Source organism: Motacilla alba, chromosome 3, assembly GCF_015832195.1.
Source record: "Motacilla alba alba isolate MOTALB_02 chromosome 3, Motacilla_alba_V1.0_pri, whole genome shotgun sequence".
Taxonomy (NCBI): domain Eukaryota; kingdom Metazoa; phylum Chordata; class Aves; order Passeriformes; family Motacillidae; genus Motacilla; species Motacilla alba.
Window position 1 is genome coordinate 52,290,426 of NC_052018.1, and position 22,681 is coordinate 52,313,106.

Below are 22,681 nucleotides of genomic sequence, written 5' to 3' on the forward strand. Positions count from 1 at the left end.
CTAGCATTGCTGAGCTCAAATCTTGTCACGGTAAGATGTCTCTGCACTTGAAATGACATGAGTGCAGGAATTCATTCTTCTGACAACCTCTGTTCTGCCTTTGTCAGTGGTAAATTCCAGCTCAAGGAGATGTCAAATCACAATGAAGAGACGTTTGCCTAGGAAAAAATAATGATAATTCACGCCTTACAGAAATTAAAATTCAAACCCACAAGCGTGTGTGTATCAAAGGAAAACCTCATTAGATATGTACAAATTAAAGCTGCTTTGGCCTTAGTCTTCTAAATTTTTTTGGTAAAAAAAAGGTGAGAAGCAAGTCATTTTGATGCTTTGCAACAGAATTTTAAGGAAAAAAGGAACTCTTATTTTCTAGCTATAAATGGTCTTTTTTCTTTGACCAAACCACATAATCATTTTCTTCAAGCAAAGTCTGACCCGTTTGTATAATTTCACAAACAAATGCCCAATACTTCTTTCATCTGCCCTTGCTGTCTAGCTTTGTAATTTTTAGTAGTACAGGCCTTTAGAAGGTATGCGTCCTCAGTGGGTCCTGGAGGCATTAAGTAGTATCATACACCCAAATTAGAAAAGTGTCTGACCGATAAATATATGGATAATCAGCCATGGAGAAGGCAAGCCTTGCTAAAATAATATTCTGGAAACTTCCAGCAGTGAAGTTGACGTGGACTGGTAACAAAGTGTGGAAGGTATGTTGGCACGAGCACATCTAGAGTAAATCAGTGCTGCGGTGTGAGCTCTGCGTGGTCATGCCACACAGTAATAGCAGGATGCAGACCTATGTGCTGGGAAAAAATACAACTTTTACTTAAGCTGCTGAGCATACATGATAGCGTAGGCTCTGTCATTATTTTGCATGTGTTCCCACGCTTCTGCCTTCTGCCATAGGAGACAGTAGAACTTGGCACCCACATGTACCCAGATAAGCCATGAACTCGCTCATGCCAGGCACCTGACCTCTCCCCTGCGCCGCTGACACCTTTGCTCAGGCGGGGAGCCCGTGCCGCCGGTGCTTTGCGGCTCCTGGCTTCCCCTGGGTGGCAGTGCCGAGTGCCTGGGGTACAGCCGGGACAGCCGGAGCGGTGGCGGGCGCAGACGCCCAGGAGCGGCGAAGCGCCGAGGGGCAGGCCCGGGACGGGGCCTGCGCGGGGCCCCAGGGGCGCGGGCACACGGCTGGGCCGGCAGCGGCGCCCGGGCCTGGCCGCGAGGGGGCGCCGCGGGGCGGGCGCGGCGGGGGCGGGGGGCGGTGGCGGCGCGGCCCCGGCTGTCAGCGCCGCCCGAGCCGGGCTGCGAGCGGGCTGCGAGCGGGCTCCGCGCCGCACGCACGGCTGAGCCGCCGCGCTGCCATGGAGCCGCAGGCACGCGGTGAGTCTCGTCGGGACAGAGCCCTCCGGGGCGGCGCGGGCATCCCGTCCCTGCCGCCCGGAGCTGCGCTCGCCCCTCGGGGAGGGCCGTGCCGGCGCGGCGACGGCGCGGACCGGGGCGGGGGTGCCCGGGGCGGGGAGAGCCCGAGGGGAGCCGCGGCTCGGGGCAGGGGCGGTGAGAGGAGCGCGGTGAGCGGTGCCCGGTGCCCGCCGCCTGTGGCAGCCCCAAGCTCGGCCGAGGAGCGCGGCTTGACCCGGCCCGGCCCGCGGGGCGTCCTCGTCCTGCGCCCCGTCCTCCATCCCGAGCCGGCATCCCCTTGGCTTTCCTTATGGTTGGGATGTTGGCGGCCGCTTTCTCCTCCTGTTGGCTTTAGACCTTTCGCGGTCAGGTAGCTGGCTGACAACTGTGTTAAGTTAGTGCCATCAAGGTTTGTTGGTTGGTTGAGGTATTTTTGTGTCCTGCTCCGCTGGCCGTTCCGCTTCCCCGGTCGGGCTGCAGCCGCTGCCTCCCCCGGACGAGCGGGACGGTGCGAGCCGGAGCCGGCATCGCCACCCCTGTCCTGGAGGCAGCCGGAGGGCGGGGGCCGCCTCCAGCATCAGAGACCCAGGGACTCGGCTTCCAGCAGAGCTCTGGATCCACCGAGAGCCGCTTAAAATTGGATCCGCTAAAATATTTCTGCAGCTTTGCAAACACGGCATCCAATCACTTAAAGTGAGCATTTTCTATTGCACCAGTTACGGCTTGCTTAGCTGTTCATATCTCTCTCTGGATAAAGTTAATTGGCGTCCAAAGAAGAGAAGAAACTTTTCTTGCGAGTTACAAATGATGTTTGGGTCAGCCAAACAGATTTAGCACAGACAGGTCTTGCTCACCTTTATAATCTTCCTTCTGTTTTCTAAAGAACCACATAGCTTTGTCACACACAGGGCTAAGCATGTGGTACAAATATTCCTGCAAAATCAGAATGTTTAGGAAACATTTTATGTCATCTATAAAACATGGAGATGAAATAAGCGGGAGACATATGCTCATTGAAACTAACTGAAAAAATAGGCTTCCTAATTCCTAATGGGATAGTTAAAATTTGCCTTAAACAAATACACTTAAAAGAGGAAATGTTGGCTGCAAATGCGTTTGTATGTAAAGGAATACAGTGGGAAATTTGAGTTCATGACGCTTGAGAATGAGAGCCTTTCTGGCAAGTGTTGTGCATGTGCTGTCCCAGTGGATGCATGGCTGAAGCTGCCTGCTGAAATAAACAGATCTATGGCTCAGTTCGCAGGATTTTTAGAAGTCAGTATCAAGACTACACCCTGAGACTGTTATTTAAACTAATTTTCTGAATACATCTGTATAGCTACTATGATGGGGGCTCCTGTTCATTAAACAGGACCTCCATATGGTGCAGAATTTGGATAATTTCTTGTTTTGTAGAGCTGATGGAAAACAGTATCAGACTCTGGTTAGCTGGATAGTGATGTATGTACATGTGAATCTTTTGCCTTCTCTGACTAGTAAGATGAGTAAACACACATTTCTCAGTGTGTGTTAAAATGTAGGTCAATAAATGTGTTTTGCTAATGTATATTCAGGTCAGCAGCTCTGTTACTTCCCCAGGTCTTGAATGAATTCTTCTTGTGGATGACTATTGGCTAGTGAGAGAACATAAAATTTTACCTGTATTCAATTGCTGAGTCACTTTTTTCTTCAGTTTCTCACCTGTTTTATTTTTACAGTCTCTCAGAAAAATCTCCTATAACTAAGGAAAAAAAAAAAAGAAAAAAGAGTATTGCTTTGATAAACTAGCAGTACAATCCAATATTTTTGTGGTAGGTATTTGCATGCCAGCAAATGTTTTTTTTTTACCCTCCCTTTCCTTCTAGATTTAATTTAGTCCATGCTACTGCAGTTATGGAGCCTTGCTGGCAAAAAGAATTCAACCTGTATGTGTCTAATGCTGTCAGATTCAGTTAAGTACATCTAAGCACTGGCCAGAAGTCTGAATTTTTCAATCCCAGTTACACATTTTGCAGAGAACAGTTATAGCACTTTACTAACAAAACAGTAGCAATTTCCTTGAAAGACTGCTTTACTTCCAATATCTCCTTAAGCAGCAGGAGGAATGTGTATACATTTGAATGGGTTTATTAATTGCTTCTAAGGAACTTTCAGATGCCCACAGAGAAATGAATCCTGAATGGTTTGTTCCAGTGTGCTCTGCTGGGGTATTGTATTCCAACTGAAAAGATGAAGAAAAAGCTATGTATTGAAAAGCATAATTGTGTTGGTTGTGCCATTTTATATTGTCCTTAAGGCAGGCTACGCCTGAGTAGAGCAATTTTATGTTCAAGAAATGCAAGCAAGTATAAAAAACAAATTTCTTCAGAGCAGAAAAATAATTTTGTCAGCATTTTTACATAGCAGCATGAGTTAACTTCATGAGTCTTAATGCAGCTGTGGACAAAAGAAAAGTATTACGTGTAAATGTATCAAGGTACTGGGTAGAGGTTACAGCTACATTCCATGAGTTTCTGGGTGGTTCAAGGCACAATGTGGTATCTGTTCATGCCCCGAGGACTGTGAAAATTAACTGCCCTGATACTTACTTTAAAGTAGTAGAGTTCATGGACTGAAACAGAATTACTGTTACACTTAAACATATTGAATGTGGCACCATTCATGTGGATGAACTAGATAAGATAGTCAATCACACAGAGGGTAATAGTGATTAATGTTAAAATTATTTTCGAAAGAAATAACCACATGTTCCATGTAAACAAATTCATATGTATAATAAAAAATTACTTTGTATAAACTTTATCTTTAAGCCTCTGAGTGTTTTTCTCTTTGATTACTTTTTGTTCTTAATGGAAGAGCTGATCTGGGAACATACCAGGCTTGTACTAGGTGCTAAACATTTCATAAAAGCATATTTGTTTTCATTCCTATGGCTGCCAGTCATTTCTGAAGTGAAAAGTTGGGAAATCTGAAGAACAGTATTTCTCTTTGAAAGGGGGGAAGATCCAAGCTGTGTATTTGCTTCTCATCACACTCATTCTACTCCAGATCCAGATTAACTGACTATCACATGTAGTCCTGCTTTCCAGTTAAAAAATGTGAATGTCCTGTAATAATGACAGTACCATGGATGTCTTACTCTGTCTCTCATCTGAGAATCCCATGTGACTTTTTAACACTGGAGCTCTGCTCAGTACACATTTCTCTCCTTAATTCTCCATTTCTCCGTGCATGCAGATATAGTTATACCCTCTTTCCCTGTCACACCCTCTCTTGATTCTTACTCTGATAAAAAGCTTTGATGTGCAGCTTTCTGCTCCCTTTTTAACCTACACAGGTAGCTCAGCCAGCTGCTTGCATTCCTGGCCTCTGAAGGGGTTTTGAGGCATGACTGTCCTGGCAATTTTCCTTAGAGCTGTTCCTGACAGATGTTCTTCATCCTCAGCCAGTTATTCATTGTAGCCATAATAGTTTGCAGTGGCTACACTCACCCCTGTCAGGTATTGTGGAGAGAGCTGTGGTTAGTTCAGATGTTGGATGACTCCTTCTTGAGGCCTTATCTTGTAGGACTTGCAGCACCTTGCTTCTTCCCTCTGCTGTCACACTCCTTCTGGGATCCTCAAGCCGGTTGCATCTGTCCTGTGTAACAGAGCAGAGAGGCAGCACCTTGGCATGTGCATTTGAGTGGAGCTTGTGATCAGAGGAATATCATTGGAAGTCACAGCATTAGTTAGCCCAGTGCCCTCTCCCTGCCCCAGTGGCACCCACCATCTGTGGCACCTGCCAGTCAGGTGGTCTGAAGTCTCCATGGTGGGAGGCAATGATGAGGAGGACTTCTGTTACCTTGATACAGTGTACAAGACTTGCCAAAATGGCATTGGCAGCTTGGTCAGCATTCTCTCTCCTTGCAAATGTGGTTACTAATCCAGATAGGAATCTGGATAGAGTCAGTCTTGCAGTGGGAAGGTGGGGACAGAGAACACACGGTGATGCTGCCTCCCTGCAGCAGCAGTGCTGTAGCCATCAGCCAAAGCAGTGTCATGCTGGAGAGGGCAGCATCTTCCCTATCCTCGTGTTTGAGTCTGGTGCTTTACCAAAGAGCACTGAGTGTTTTGATCTATGTTGTTCATCTTTTCCTTAAGGACAGAGTACAACTACTGGTTTGGAGCTGATTTAGTGTAGTTGTTTTACGAGAAGTGCCTATCCACCTGTGCTTTTTGAGGCATCAGAATTCACTCCAGTTATCCAGGGGTTTGTGCTGCCTTCTAGAGATCAGCATTGCCCCACTATGGAAAGCAGGAGAGAGGACAAAGGGGCAGGAGGATATTGGAGTAATTGAACCAGCCAGTGATAACCTGCTTATTTCACTGCACGATGGAAGTTTCAGCTGCTGTTAGCAAGACCACATGTAGAGGAGGTCAAGTGAAAAAGACAGGGTTGTAATTTATGATAGGATTCTTGAATATTTAACAACAGTGCACAAAGCTCAAAATAATAGCTCTTTCATGCTTTTTATACTACAATGAGAGAAAATGCTTGTGTGGAATGAGTTATGTGGTATATCAGATTTTAAGTAAATAAATGTCTGACATCAAATGCAGTGCTTCTCTTACATTTTTGTACCTGTGTTGTTTTCAGCTTCATGACTCTTGTCACAGGTTGAAATTCAGTTTGCTGAGGCTGAGAAAATTTGAGGGGCTTCATGCTACTCCTGAGAACTGAAAATGGTGTACTGTGGGATTCAAAAATGAGATATAAAAAAGAGACCTCATCTAAAATCTAGGGCCAATCTTACAAGTGTTTTTAACTTTGACAGTTTTGCAGCCATGAGGACATAAAATGTAGAATATGCTAAAACAGTCATCTAACCTGTGGGGTTTCACCCCCGGATTGGGGTGACCCCAAAAGATGGAAAAGTCCCTCCTCCAACCCGTGCCTTTGAAGAAAGACTCAGTAGTCTTCTGTTGTCTGGTCTCAAGGTTGTTTATTGTTGGTTATCTACAAGATTCTTCTCCTGAACTGCTGTGGCCCATTCAGCAGGTCAGACAAAGGCACACTGCCCTCCCAGGAGGCTGGTGCCATCTTTTATATCATATATTACGTACTACATGTTTATGCTTTTTCTCCAATACCTACTATCTATATTGAATGGTGACTTTCTACTCTAAACCAATCTGTGAGTGCCAACACCACCAAAGACATGGAGGCTAGGAAGGAGAAAGAAAGAGGACAGGGCACACCCAAGTCCCTCCATCTTAGATCTCCTAACCCCCCTGTACAAAACTTGGACCCCTGCGTACAAGGCTTAAAACCCCCCTGTACAGCTCTCAGAAATCCTACCCTTTACTTCGTGACTACTTCTACTACAATATCTAAACTTTTGTGACTTCTTGTTCTTCCTGCAAAGTTGGTAAACTGTTCCATGGGTCAGGTTCAAAACCACAGGGGTCTCTGGCTGCATGCCAGGGTCTCAGATGCTTTTGACCTGGGTCTGGAATGTCCGAGAATGTCTGTGAGACATTCTGAGTTCCGACACTAACCCAAAATCATGTTTTAAAATTCTTGCTCTGTTTTTTGCTCCTGTGTCTTATTTTCACAGGTCTGATGGTATGAGCCCTAGAAAGCAGCACAAGTATGATCTGAGTCTGATCTCTGTACTAAACTGTGTTAGTGGGAAGATGAGTATGCTGGTGCTGTCCTGACATGCCTCACTGACTAGTACAGTAGAGAAATGCATGTAACTTTTGAGATGCTTTGCTTAAGCCATGTGCTGCTTGAGGAGCGTGGCATACCCTTGACTGAAGATTGCAGAGGGTTTGAAGGAATGTTTTGAATGCCATATTTAAAAATTTATGTATCAATTGGTAGCTTGTTTTAGCGCAATCCTGGAATTCGGATTTAGAAAGAATATATTCAACCCTTGAATCAGAAAATGTTTTCAGGGTAGAATGAATTCTTGCTTTCTAATTAGAAAATACCTCTTGAGGTAACAAATAAAAAGGAGATCTGGGCAGGCTAGTTTTATCTGATTTTATTTGTACCTCATAGAAATGCACAGTTGCAATGCCAAATTTATAGATGTAGCATGCTATAGTCATATCACTGCTGTCTAAACTGGCCCTTTTGGCTGCTGCATGCTCTAAACCCATCTTGTGTGAGAAATGGTGAGAAGGGAAATATGACAAATATGGATTTTAGTATCATGTCACACTGACCTTCTTCAAAACCCTTCAAAATTATATAACTGGATTTGTTTCATTCTTTAGGACAGAGGTAATATTACTTAGCCATCTTTGAGGTCCATGGGTGAGAATCATATTTATCATGATTATACTTCTGCATCTATGATGTGGTTAAGTGTTGCAGGTGAGTAATTGCAAACCGCATATTTAGCAAGTGCTTGTATTGTACGAGCACTTCTGCGCTTGTACAAGCACTTTCTGTGCTTTTAGGATTTAAAAGCAGTGAATCTCCCTTTTCTTTCTCTTGTGCTCTCAGTCCCTCTTTCACTTCATACAAAGAAATAGAATGGCAGCAGTGAGGATCTTGCTGCAAATGTTCTTATTGTAAAGTGTAAAACAAGTGCAAGAATGCAACAACCACAAAGTGATACTTCCTGAAGTGCCATCCTACCATGATGACAAAGCTCTTGCAGTGTCTTCAATTTTCCCTCTCCCGCTTGGGTACATTTTACCTTTTCTGTGCTTTTAGGATTTAAAATCGCCAGATGATAAAAAGGGCTCCTAAAAGGCTGCTCTGGTTAATTAATTACTTCTGTGTAAGATTTCTTGAACTTTTTGATCCTTTGTTACTTATTCCAGCAATATGTTATTGTGCATCTATTAATGGCATGTGGTTAATGGCATGATGAAGCGAAGGACCCACTATTGGATCCCCAAGCAGACAAGAAAGATTTCACTGCAAATAGTTGCATAAAATACTAGGAATTTCTGTATTCCCTTCACATTACCTGTCATGTTTTCTTATGTAAGCTGATTGTTGAAAAATATTTCATGATTGTAGGTAAAGCCCCAGTCCTTTTACAGCAATCAAATAATAATACAACAGTAAAATTTATGAAGACATGTTTACGGAGACTAGGAAAGTCATGGTTATGTGTGTGTATCCCAATAAAATAGCTTCTCTCATTTAGTCTGCTCTCCAGCTAATGGGCTTTCAGATGTTAGGAGCTATGTAGTCAGGGATCCAGTTCTTGGATTTTTTTTTTTTACGTCTTTGCATTTCCAGTCACTGAAGGAGAATCCAGGGAGCTCAGAGAACCAGGCTGAGGGTATAAAGAACAGAAGGAGGTCTAATGATTTGTGTCATTTCCAGAAATGGAAATCAATTATATGTCTTGAGCAGTCAGTTCCTTCTGAAGCAAGAAGGGCTGTCAGGAGGAATGCATACTTCTGGGGCTTTTTTTGTTGGTCTTCTAGGGTTTGGTTTCTGTAAAGTTGTCCTGCTCTCACCACTAATGTACTTTAGCCAGCAATTATCCTTGCTGTCCACCAAGAACATAATAAAAGTACACAGAAACTAGAACACCAGCTGTGCTTTAGGCAGAGAGAGACCTAAAGCTACATTTGGAAAATGCTTTTGATATTCATACAAGTGTGAAGTGCCTATAGATATGGTGTTGATTTTCCCAGTGAAAAGTGTTTGCACAAAGTGTTTACATAACAGGCAGCGCAGTTTATTTTCATGTGCTTTCTTGCTGGAAGGGCTACTTTTGTTTGCTGATCAATGAAGTTGTTAGGACCAGATCCTCTCCAATATGTTTCTTCCTCTATTGCAAACCATTCTTTCTTGGATTTTTTTTTTTTGCATTTATACAGTCTGATTTTTCTCTGAGTTTTGCATTAATTTGTGAAACAACCTTCCTCCTTGGTGATCTGAATACATAAGTTGTCCCTCTTTGGAACCTGTGCCATGCTTTCAAATTGCATTTAATAATTGCCCAATAATTAAAGTTACTAACATAGAAATCGTAAATAAAGCATAATTTAAAACTACATATGATATGAATTTAAAAGGCTCTATGGTTTATATTCTGAAAATATTTATAAATGGTAGCTGAAGGGAGATAATGCTTTCTATGTTTGTTTTTTCAGTAAAGAGTATGTTTTTTCTCTGTTCACCTGTTTGTTCAACTGTCTTTTCACCATTTTCCTCACCAGGAAATTGCCTTGCCACCTGGGTGGGACTAAGGTGATGCAGGCTTGTGGTTACAAATAGTGGCTCATCACTGTCTGTAAGTTTTAAAATACTTCTGCATAGTTGCCTCAGAATAACTGTTTTCATTGTGCTTTAGGTGAATTTATAGTAACTTGTCATGCTGATATTGGCTAAGGCATTTTAGGTGCTTATCTAATTCCTCTTTCTATGTTTCTCACTTGAATTAAAATGTTCTTAAATGCACAGAGTAGACTTCAGGTCACACTAAGGTTTTTAGAGGATGATATGGAGAAAATGTGTCTAGTTAGAAGGTCTTCTGAAGGCCTTAGATACTTTATATTCTTTCTCTGGTGCATGCTGGGCTGTTGCAGACTAAAATTTCATTCTAAAGTGATTAGAGATAGTTGTATTTAAACACATCCAGATTTTTCTTAGAGACGAGTAAAAGATATGTACATTACAGAGTTAGAAGGGCAATTATGCCGGGAACAGAAGATTACCTTGTGCTCAAAGTATTTTAGGTAGATGGCAGCTATTAACTTATTATTGTGGGAGGAAGGAATCAAAGTCATAATCAGAGAGAATGATGTTTGCCATGTCATTACCTAACCAGTGCTGTGCACTATTATGTGCATACGAAGAACCAGTTAAGTCATGTGCTCTTGCAAGAGAAAATCCTTTAGTCATGTAGTGAGATAGGTGGTTCAGAACTCTTGATAGCAAAGAAGAGATGACAGTGAAGAAGGAGAAATCACTTGAATAGCCTGACTGATTGAAAAAAAAAAAGGCTACTCAATAGTGTCATTCAGACATTCATATAAACTGAATCACAATGCAGACTTGAAGACTTAAATAAGGTCTTTGCAGAGCTAAATAACAGATTTTATCAGGAAACTGGAAGTAAAATACTACAGGTGGAAGAAAAATATGTTCTCCTGGTTTTAAATTGCTTCAGAAAACAGAGAAGCATAGACAATCAGCAATATAGATGAAGCCTGGAGTAAGCACAAGGAATAAAGAAGAGTATGTAATGATAATAGTTTTTACCCATTTAGGAGAGGTTCAAACATAGGAACCAGATTTAGACCTAGATCCAGAATTAGAAGGTTTCTCGGTTGTGTCAAGTTTTGCACAGAAATATGGAGCATGGACATGTCCTGAAAGGGGAGCAGCAGTATTTTGGTCATGGTTATGTGCTGTGCATGGGAGTCAAGGATGGGAAGGGTAAGAAGAGAGAAAAAATTTACAGTTAAGTTGACGAGGGATAAAGATGTGAATGAAAGGTATTAGCAAAGATGCAAGTATTGGAGTTTTGGTTTATTTCAGAAAAGTACGTTGTGTTATGTCCCTCTTGCAAGAAGTTCCTCAGTGAAATATTATTACTTAAACTAGTAATAGAAGAGTGGAGAGAAGAGAAGGACTGTCTTGTGCTCATTTTCTAGACTTTCTTAAGGTACTGAAGTTAAAATAGACATTATTTCACACTGGGTGATCTGTAAAGATTCTAGATTGGAGTTTTGAATGATGTTCTTGCCGCTTGAGTGTGGTCTAGTGCAACCTCAGGGGCATGGCAGCTCATGCCATGCACTTAGCTAAACCCCATCTTTCCTTGCCCATTGGCTTGCCATTGCCTGTTCCTACAGCAGCTGTCATAGAAGCTCACCCTCTTTGGTTCAGGGCTTATCTTCCCAGCTGATCTTCAAGGAGGAAAAAAAAAAAACCAAAACCAAACCACATTCTGCCTGTGTCAGCTGCTATTTTCTGCTGGTATTTGAGGGTGAATTGGGGACCTCAAAGATTGAGGCTGTATGGTGAGGCTGGATGTGCCAGTCTCTGTCTCCTGATCCAATAATAACTCCTCGTCCTGAAGCATAGTCTTTGCGTCACTAGGATGGCTGCATGGGGCATGCCACCTGTTTCTACACAGATAGCCAGGGCCCTAAACCCCAGGGGCCTCCACGCAGAGCCCCACTAAACAAACACATTTCTTTGTAATGGCGTTTTACATAACACTGAGCCACAAAATTAACCATGCCAAAAATTCTGAAGGCCCTAATGTGGAGCTTATACACTGGGAGTAGAATAGTAAGTGCTTCATTTCACACCTGAGGATGCTGGCAAAAAAGCTTGGGGGAAAAACAAGTGAAACTTGGTGGTGGACAGGCCCAGATAGATGGTGCTATTCTGAGAAGTGTTTAGTGTACAGAGAATTACTGTTACTCTAATTCCAGATTCCAGGTTTATCAGAGCAAACCACTGCAGCAAGACCTCCTGGCTGAAAAGCGGTGAATCTGCAGGAGGTGGTGTGGCACTCAAGTGAGCTGTTTGTCAATGTATTTGGAGTATTTCCTTTAAAATATAAAAAATTGTTTAATCTTGAATAGAGGGCCTGTGTAACAGAACTTGGCCATTGTCTCTATTAAAATGTGTTGTTTTCAAATAATATTCATATAAATGAGCTTTGTTTTTATTGGTTTTAAATAAATTGTGTTGCAGGTAGATGCATCCAAGAGTAGGTCAAGTTTATTTGGGAAGACTAGGGGAAGTTTCCACTGTCATATGACACAGACACCCTCCCCACTCCTCCCACCCTGTTAGGAAGGCAAAAGTGCACTGGTGCAAAGTAGATAGTCTTAATTATGAAGGGATTAAGGGGTGAAGCAGGTGGTCCTTAAAAAATGGGGGGCTGGGAGGGAGGAAGACACAACATACAAGACATGTCTGCTCTGAGAAGTGTTTGATTCAGTGCCTCATTTTGGTGGCCATGAGCTTTTATATAATGTAACATAAAAAATTAAGAAAAACTCTGGGAAAAGGAACTGTACCTTTCTCCCAACTTACGGAGTGATGTCAGCTCTAGGGCCTCCAATTTAAGAAAGGCATGGAGGGCCGTAGAGATAATGAGAGAGCTGGAGAACCTGTTCTAAGAAAACAGGTTTGGAGAGTTAGTGTTGTTCAGCCTGGAGAAGAAAAGGCTTTGAGGAGACCATACAGCACCTTCCAATACCTGAAGGGGTCTACAAGACAACTGGAGGGACTTCTTTCAAGGGCCTGTAGTGGCAGGTCAAGAGAAACTGACAGAGTGGGTTTAGATTTAATACCACAAAGAAATTATTTACAGTGAGGGTGGTGAGACAAAAGAACGGGCTGCCCAGAGAAGTTGTGGATGCCCCATTCTTGGAAGTGCTCAAGGCCTGCTTGGATAGGGCTTTGAGCAACCTGGTCTAATGGAGGTTATCCCTGCCCATGGCAGGGTGGTTGGAACTAGGTGATCTTTTAGGTCCCTTCCAAGTCAAACTATTCTATGATTTATTGTTGCTAACTTGTAATTATGCTGCCTACAAAGCTTAGTCACAAATCATGGATATTTTGTGCCAAACAGTATGCAATAAGGCAGTCCTGGTCCTTTAAAACTGTGGTCTTTACTCTCCCAGTATGAGAGATTGATCACAGAGGGGAAAGATAATTTGTCCCTTTGCTCCCAGCATTCTTAAATGTGAACTTTAATATATGTAACAATGTAGAGACATTTATTCTGTATTAAAATAATGGAAATAATGGATTTTAGCCTGAAGAGGATACAGAATCTATCATGTACCCAAGTATATTTGTTTCCTGTGTATTTTCCCTAGTACATTTACAGGACCAAAAGTGACACATCTGTTTTACATGTTGAAGTAGCTGAAAGGGGGTGTGAGAAAAGCAGGCAACCTGCTGGCTGCAGCATGATTTTGCTCATTTTTAGATTACACTTTATAAGATCTTGTTAGTAATATGTTTTGTGATCTAAAGGACAGAAAATATGACTACATGAAGAATTTATTTTGTAATTAAAAATATATAATTTTATTACTTCCTGCAGTACACATGCATTGTTGGAAGTTAATTGAGGAGGCTTTTGAGTTTAATTATACTGCAGTTAGATTGCTATCTAATTATATTCTTTTGCACCTGGCTTTAGAAAAGTACAATAAACTGATTCATTCTAAGGAGAGAAAGGTTATTAATTCCTGCCATTAAGTTTCAGTGATTTTTGATTCAGTGAAGCAGATGCGTGATCTTAATTATACAATTGATGGTATTGGCGTCACTTCTACCAGCTGAGGATGGGACCCCAGGTGCCTCTCTGTTCAGAGATGAGAAAAACGTACTGTCATGTATTTTTAGTATGAAAGGGTGGGTTTAAGAAATGTGACTGACAACTTCCACCTCTGACTGCCAGCATTTCCACGTCATAGTTCTTATCTTCCCCTACATTGCTTTTTCTCTTCTTTGATTATATATGCATTATTCCTTCATTTGCTTTATGCTGTGTGTTACAGTTTCCAGAGTACCTTATTTGTAGAGAACAAGTCCCTTTTGTGATGCAGTGTTATCCACTCTCTCATTCCCTGTTATTCCATTGTGACTTCATCTTTTTCTTTCTTTTTCCCTGTTCTTCCTAAAGAAAAAGAGATGACAACTCTTCCACTTGAGACATTTTTTTCTTACCATTGACTTCACTGAAAGTTGTGCAGCATGATCAATAGAAAGTGGTACAGGGCTTTCATTACTTTCAGTTTGACACAACAGAAGGAACCTTCTACTGTCTTTAAACTGTTACATTTCACAACAATTGCTTTGTTTTTCCATAGCTACAACTTGAAAATGTTACCCTTGTCTTGTCCAGGCATTCAGGATTATTAGTCTATACAAAGAGATCTTGCTATAGGGTAAAATGTGCAAGATCATCCTTACAGTCTTGGACATTTCAGATATTTATTTTGCTTGGAAGATCAGTTCCCAGGTTGAAATCTTAGGTTGCAGTAAGCAATAAGTATTTTTTTAACCGTTATTGCTATTCTCACTTTTATCCATCGTGTTATCCATGGTTATCAAACTCCTTATCAGTGTGTATGGTTTCTTGGTGAAGTGGTCAAACTGTTGAGTCTCTTTTTTGCCAGTTTTTAGTGTGTAGATTGTCTCTTTTCACTGGCATAGATTGGCAGCTGTGTCAGCGGTTTCTGGGGGAAAAAGAAGGTAGAGACATCCTCAAAGTATGATTAATTTCTTTTTTTTTTTATATTAAAACAGAGAAAAGAGTCAGCACAGTACAACTGGCTATTTATCCAGGGGCTCCAAATATAAGTTTTCCTTTGTCTGGAAATTTGCCAATCTATCTCATATTCATGGATAGATTTTCTTACTGCTCAAGTTTGCAAGGGTTAAAAGATGGAAGGTAGACTACATCCTAGAACTGTTGAATACCCAAAAGCTGTACTCTCTCCCTATCCTTGATGCTACTGCCAGCCTAAAACTCAGTTGAGAGAGGGAATGAAGACACTTGCTTATCCATCTCTCTCTTCGAAGGAACATAGAGCAAAAAGAAGAGTGAGCCCACATGGTTGCAGAAATTAGAACCTACATTTTTCTGTTATGTTTACATTTTTAGTCTAAATCACCTGTGCATCTTGACTATTTCCCTCTCTTAGCCAAGGTGAATCCAGCCTCTGAGTTTGTTTTTCAATCATAACTTCAAAATCAACCTTATATTTTCAGTTCCAAGTCCTTTAGGAGAGTGGCAGGCTGTATGTAATTGTTAGGCTCAAGCCTAAGCAAGTTCAAGACAAGTTCAGACTTGTCCACAGTTAGAACCAGACACAGAAAGGAAGATCTTCCTTCAGTAGTTTGTTTTCTGATGAATTAAATGATAACATATTTTCCTATTTTTATCTTCCAATAATAACTTTGTAGTGGAAAAAATGGTATGGAAATCCTTGCAACTTCTGATAGCTTTTTCTGATCAATTTAGTTATTTAGTACATGCTTCTAGTCCCCCTTGTCTCCCCCTTAATCTCTATATCTGGCATTAAGACTACATCATAAAGAAGATCAAAGACACTAATGCAGTGTCTGGACAGTTCCTTTGTTCTACTTACTATTTCATCCCTTTGAAGACTTAATTGCAATTTAAATTTGTGAACAAGTGTTTTCCAAATTTAAATAAGGAACTCTAATGACATTGCAAAAGAAGCTGTAGCAAGCCATTTTTCTTACTAGAAGTGTTATGTAATTTGTTTTCTCACTATTTAATGTGAATGCTAGATAACAAGGTAGATATGGTATTTTTAATTGGTTGGAAAACAAAAAAGCAGAGCAGTAAAGCGCTTCAATTCTTAAATGCTTTGTTAACACAAAGGATCATTTATATATTTCCTTGAATGAATGTTAAAAAAATGTACATAAACAAATTTGATGGTTTTTAGCTTAATTTTGCTGTCACTATGTTTAATTCAACAAACATCAGTGCCTATAGTGTAAGCTTTTCCTTTTGTTGTTTGTTTTTTTTTTTGGGGGGGGGGAGTTTGGGGTTGTTTATCTTTTTTAAATAGTCAACATACAAGAAATAGTCTGATACATACTACTCTTGAGTATGGGTCTGAGATGAATACAGATTAAAAACACAAAAAGCACTAACTACAACATCTTTATGTAGTTAATGTTTAGATACCTGAGTAAGGAAAAAAAAATATGTCATGGATTTTATCATTGTACTATTTGGTTATTTTAAATTTTGTAGAATAGTTACAGATCTTCTAGATTCTAAGTGGCTTAATAAATTTGTAATCCCTACAATTCTACTGGCAAACATATGCACAGGTATTGATCGATACTGAAACAGTTTCTTGCATTAAATCAGATTAACAGCAGACTGTAGAATTAGGGTCACTAGTCTTAGCCACAACTACCATGAACTTTGGGAAAATCAGCAGTTCCAGCACACTGGAACTACTTGCATGGTTGTTGTATTATTTTGTCGTATGAATCTTTCAGAGAACACAATAAATATGCTTCCCAGCTATTTACCTCCTCCTACTTCTTTCCATATAAATCTCCTAATACAAAGGGTTTTCTGCTCATTTGTTTCAGCTTGGGTCCTTCTGTATGACTTGCAGATCCTATTTACTGATAATCCCATACTTTCAATGTTTCATTCATATTTTATCTAGTTATATATGTTGTTGTAATATGACAACAATATGTGACAGTAGGCACTACAACTTTCTTTAAACTAGAAGCCAAGCAGTGTTTTGCATTGATTCGAACCTATTTTATTATTTCCCTCACTTTATGGGGGCAGGGTTTTTTGTTATTTTGAAGTAACATATGTCCAGAAAATCACTAGTTTGCCTGTTTGTGGAGGATAAAGGAGTTACACTCGTGTATATTATTAGTGTAATTTGCTGTAGTAACAGGAGGTTGTATGAGACCATAGGACCTGCAGTCTTGTCTCCAGCAATCCACCACAAGACGAGGCTGTCTGGGAGAGATAATGAGGGACATGGGCTGGGTTTTGCATCTGTCTCTGGGCAGAGTCTTGTGACAGCATATCCCTGAGTTAATTGTTGATTATTTGATTAAGCTCTGGATTGAGCTTCATTGCAAATGGAGAAGTGGAGAGAAGGGGATAGATAATGAGAATTCCTTGGCTGACCATGGAGAATGAGGGAAGTTTAAGGAAAAGGTTCTAAGACAGCTTCTGTTCCACTGATGCCTCTTGTGTGATTTTTTTTTTTTAATGTAATAGAACTGCTGGGCAGGCACAGCAACTGAAATTAAATTCAGGAGCAACAGAATTAAGTTAATCTGTATAAGACATAGTAGGAGAACAGATGTTAGTTAGTGGTAGTGTCTAGGCTCTATCCTCATGCCTTACCTGTTAGTGCCTGCTTGGATAAAACTTGGCAAACCTGTGCTTTAGATCCATATGTGGAGGTCAATGCCTAAAATACTGTGCTGTTCGTAAAGGACATAAGAGATACAGGACATCAGCAATGCCACAGGTTCTTGTAAATGGCTGGTAAACTACTGGATGAGCTCCCAATTCATTCAGGGAAGCTTGTAACACTTATATTACAAGGTAAAGCAAAAGTTATTCAACCACCCAGCAATTGAATTGCTCTTCCAGAAGGATGGAAAGTTAATTTCCAATTCCACACCTGGATATTAGTGCAATTCTGAAATAAGAGCAGCTCTGCATCTGAACAATTAATAACAATTTAATCACAATTCCAGATTTTCCAGATCTGACCACAACTGGAAGCAAGGCATGATCTTCAGTATTTCTGGGAGGAGTAGGTAAGAGAAAAGGAAATGCAACTTGAAGGCAATTTTTTTCCTGCTACCAATGACCTTATGTTAACCTTGAAAACAACTCAGCTACTTGTACAACTCCCTTCCCAGAGTGATCAAGCCTTCATGGCTCATAACTAATACCTATGCATCTTTAAGCAAAAATACTGTCTTTCCCCAGAGCAATTTCTGTGTGTTGTCAGGTTATGTAGCTGGGCAGGAGAGGAAAATGCCTCAGTCTTCTTCAATACTGAGGGGAGACCTCATAGCAGTCTACAACTTTTTCATGAGGGGAAGTGTAGAGGCTGACACTGATCTCTTCTCTCATGACCTGTGGACAGGACCTGAGGGAACAGCCTGAAGTTGTTTCAGGGGAGGTTTAACTTTGATATTAAGGAAAGGTTTTTCACCCAGAGGGTAGTTGGACACTGAAGAGGTTTCCCAGGAAAGGGGTGACAGCTCTAAGCCTGACAGAGTTCATGAAGTGCTTGGGCACTCTGAAAGACATGGCGTGATTCTCAGGCTTGGCCTGTGCAGGGTCAGAAGCTGGGCTTTGATGATCCTTGTGGGTCTTTTCCAACTCAGAATATTCCATGATTCTATGCTTCTATTCCATGCCCACCCAGGATTTTGAGGCTGTATGAGATCAGAACTTCTAGGTGGGCTTACATCCCTTCAGTTGTACTGGAGGATGCTAGGCTGCTCCATCTCCTGCATAGTCAGGGAATCACAGAACTTCTTTCAGTCCGGAGACCAAAATGTGAGAGATGACAGCATCTAGAGAGAGAAACCAGTGACTGGAAGAAATGTTCTGCTGGCCTTGCAGTGTCACACAGTGCAGAGACACCCACAAATCTGGAGCAATAGGTACACCTGTGATTCAAATCATCCTTGAGTGCTAACTCGAGGCTCTAAAGCACTGTGTTAGGTTATCAGCACACCTGGGCTGATGAGCTCTGTAACTTCAGTGGAGAACTAGTACAGTACGATTCTGAGCTGGTGGATGCTGACCTCCACTGTGCTCCATTACAAATATAATGTCCTAACTGTAACCACTCTGCTATTGTTGCTGCTAGAATCTAAGTATTCTTAGAGGAAAATATTCATGAGGAAGTTTCAGAACTCAGACAGGCCTAAAGAAGGCTCTGACCCACGGTATGCTGAAGAGATGTTCAGACTGGAGCTGTGAGATCACCAAAGTGAAACATTTGCAGAGGGACACTGACCATTATGGAGGAGTCTCGTAGCTTGAACAAGAAGGTAGAGACTGAAAGATCAGACTAGATTTTAGAGGACTTAAACAAGAAGCAAAGGACAAAAATTGGGAGAGAAACTGGATGAGTTTGCAAAGTATCATAGAGAAGATTGACATGTATTTGTTGTTTTGGAATGGATTGTAATTTCAGTCCAGTCTTGAAGTTTAAACTTGACCATTGGGCCAAGTGTTGGGTGTTACTCAGTTGTTTCTGGTGATTCTGTCCATGTTGGCTTCCATCTCTTACCCAGCCGTTCCAAAAGTATTGTTGTCCCTTGAGCATGGATCTACCTTCTTTTTGGCTTAAGGATCAGTTGCTCCGAGATGACCTCATCTCAACATCTATCCCTAGGCTTCCCTTAAGGGTTTTCAACCCTGTTGCCCCTTAGATCCTTCCCAGCATTTCCAACAGCTGCTCTCTACCACTGCTCCTCCATCCATGAAAAAAAAGACTGCTTTCACGACTCTGCAGACTATGTTTAGCTTGAGCCCCATAGCAACACTATTACTCCTCAAACAAATACCAAATAACAATTGTGTTTAGAGATGTAGGGGTATTAATAAAGGTGATTTGGGAGTGTTCCTACTGAATAAATATGCTTTCCTTTGTCCTGACTTCAGCAATCTAGGTTTTCCTGGCAAGCTGCTTTTTAGGTAATAGCTAAGATTTCAACTACTTCTATATGCCATCATGTTTTTAAAAGGTTTTGTGCTTAAAGGTGGTGATCTGTTTCTGCATATGGTGCCAAGCAGGGGTTCAGCACCTGGTGTTGCTGCTCTTTATCTTCCCACTCAGGGAAGATTGTAATTAACAAGGCTGAGTTCACTCCATCATGTTCTGTAGGGAAGTTGATGGTATGAATCAAATCAGTTCTATTCTTTTAAAAAGAAGGAAATCCAGGTACACTAGGGGACTCTAGGTGAAGGAAATGGCAGAAGGCTGGAGGGAAGTTAGTTTTCTGCATGAAAATGTAAAGTACTCAATTTCAACAGACTTGTTCCTTGTAACCTCTGTTCTTTAATGCCCAAACTTAACTAAGCTGTATTTTAATCTCTGTATAATAGAGTATACAGGCCTCTGTGGAGCTAGGAAATAAGCTGTTCTCTTCCATATTAAGCAGTATACACGTCTCAGGAGTCAACAGAGATGGCTCATTACTCTGCTAGGGAACTGAAAGGGAAAAGTGCTGTCCCAGGTGTAACCTGGAGGAGATTTTTGTTCTACAGCAGAAGAAGATCTAGAATTTAAAACGAGTTCCAAAGTGACTAGAATGTTTTCTGTTATCTCGTGGTTTGCATTGTTTTCTCTGCAGACCATAAAGAATGAGAGGCTCTTAGCAGCTGGAGACCCAGCAATCTTCTCTTCACTGCATGATTGGGAGATAGGAAGTATTTTTTTCATCAGTACTTATTAAGCCAGGCAGGCCCTGGTCTTGCAAGCATTTATGTATGCACTTATCTTGGTTATTGTAGATACTGACCCTGATCTTGGGCATGCAGAACAAGAAAGTAACAAGATCCAGTGTATTTGTCCCCCCTTTAACAGGCTTAGATTGAGCAATCAAGGAATGCTTCTCATTAACATTCAGAAAATTCAAACAATAGGTGTGGCATTTGCTTCTCCTAACTGTGTGCATCTGTAAGGTTTCAAGTTGCTGCAATCAGAGGTACTTTTAGAGAAAACTTGGCTCTGTAATATACTTCCTTTATTATTCAGTTTGCTATTGCTGCTCTTCGCATCAGTGATCCGCATTAGCCAGCTTTCTTATTTTGAAGAAAAAGCTTTCTTTTTTATCTTCTGTATTGTTAGAAGCAAGAAAATGCCTTATCAGGGATTAGTAGGGTCCAAGGTGATTAATTTCTGGGAATGAGTGGTATTTACACATATTAAATTGCTCCTGTGCAGACACTACCCTCTGATACTTCCAATAACTTTTCAGAAGCGAAACCAAATGCAAATGATTGTAGCAGGAAAAGGTTGATTTTTCTTTGTTTGGTTGGTTTTTTTTCCTAGTGGGCAAATACTATATCATTCTTAGATTTTAGGGGAGGCCAATATAATATAGTTGAAATAATTAATAATGGTTGTCTTGCCCTTTTAACTTTTTAAGGCCTGTTGGAAACTCAGTCGTTCCATGAAGCAGATGAAGATGTGGTCGCTGATGTTGATTTCACCAACATGATTTCTGAAGAAGAAAAAGAAGAGTTAAAGGCTGAGCTAGCCAAGGTAATGAATTAGAATTTCTGTGAGTGCTACTGTTTCACCTTCCTTAAACTGGAAACTATTAATTTTAGGATGAAGTATACATCATAAAGGCATGCCTTTCCTTTTTGGTAAAATTATTATAGGCAACAATAATGTGGCTTATAATTTTCTTATATACTTATTTTTTGAAGGTAAAATATCTTCTACTTGATGATTGTACTGTGAAAGTCAAATGTACGTTCCCATCTTAGTCAAGATGTGTCTTTGTTTTTATAAAAGTTCCTTGAAAAAGAATGAAAGGTGTTCTCATTAGATCTGTGGTATTGTTGTTACAGTGGTTGTGCCACCTGATAGAAAAATTTCTTTTTGTGATGCTCAGAGGAAAAGGTAATGATGATGTTTACAGAAGAGGCTGATGATAACAAGCACAGTAATTTTATCACATTTTTGTTTCCTTTGGCACTGATGTGTTTTGAGAAGGTAGTATCATTTTTCAGGAGTCTGGAACTCAGGACACTGTAAAGAAGCTTAAAAATAATAAGGAGATGGGAAAAAAAAGGTGTGAACCACATGATCCCTTTATTATAAAGATTAAAGAGATTGTCTAAATTTAGTCTACCATGGAAGAATGGATTCACTTTTAATTATTGCTGCTGAATACTGCAGAAAAGTGAAATTCCAAAATGGAATATGAGAGAACAGGGAAAACTGTGGGTTTAATTTTTTGAAATATGAGTCAAATAACAGAAATCACAGGCATATTAATGTGAGGAGCTGGTTTTGCCTTAACTGGAATACTCAAATTGATACTAAGTTGTAGTACTTGGAGTACTTACAAAGTACTTTAAGAAGTAACATCTGTAATGGCTTTCAAGTAATCCACCTGCAGTGCTGATTCAGGATTTTCAAGTGGAACAGAAGACTGTTTTTTCACTTTAATATTTTATCAGTCTTTGTGTTTCTGAGTTACTAGTTAACTTTTACTTCTTTGCTGATCCTGTCACATCTGTAAATAATCAGAAGGAATCTGAAAGTTTAAATGTTCAGTTTATCAAATTAGTTAGGATTTGGTATATTCATTACTTGCTTTTTATGAGGACCAGAGGCAGTGGGCACACGCTGAAACACAGTAGATTTCCCCTGAACATCAGGAAGCATGTTTTTAATGTGTGTGTGACTGAGCAGTGTACCCCAAGATGTTTTGGAGTCTCTGTCCTTGAGGATATTTAAAAGCTGTCTGTGTACAGTCCTGGGAAACATGCGCTAGGACAGATGTCCTACAGTGGTCCTTTCCAGCCTCAGCCATTCTGTGATTCTCTTCTCTGGTGAAGGGGACTTCACAGCAGGTAGAAACAAGGAAGGAAAAAAGGCCAGAACTTCCTGCAATCATCTGAGAATTATATGCCTCTCTCAAAAGAATTAATCTAAAATATTTTTGAGTGTCCCTTCTGCTTACTGATTGCCATAGAAGAGAGAATTCTCATTAGCTCGTGCTGGAAATGCTTTAATTCCTGTACTAACATGCAAGT

General features: G+C 40.7%; 1 protein-coding gene across 3 annotated transcripts in view; it reads left to right on the forward strand.

The window, feature by feature from the left end:
* Nucleotides 1–1,254: 1,254 nt before the first annotated feature.
* TPD52L1 (TPD52 like 1) overlaps nucleotides 1,255–22,681 on the forward strand; it is a 51,004-nt gene continuing 29,577 nt past the window's right edge. For 2 of the 3 annotated variants that reach the window (XM_038132311.1, XM_038132312.1), the window contains exons 1-2: nucleotides 1,255–1,383; nucleotides 21,058–21,173. In XM_038132311.1, coding sequence (XP_037988239.1) covers nucleotides 1,365–1,383; nucleotides 21,058–21,173 — 135 coding nt within the window. In that variant the 5' untranslated portion in view covers nucleotides 1,255–1,364. Of the gene's footprint in view, nucleotides 1,384–17,634; nucleotides 17,698–21,057; nucleotides 21,174–22,681 lie in introns of all 3 variants that reach the window. The other variant, XM_038132313.1, reaches the window with a different exon arrangement.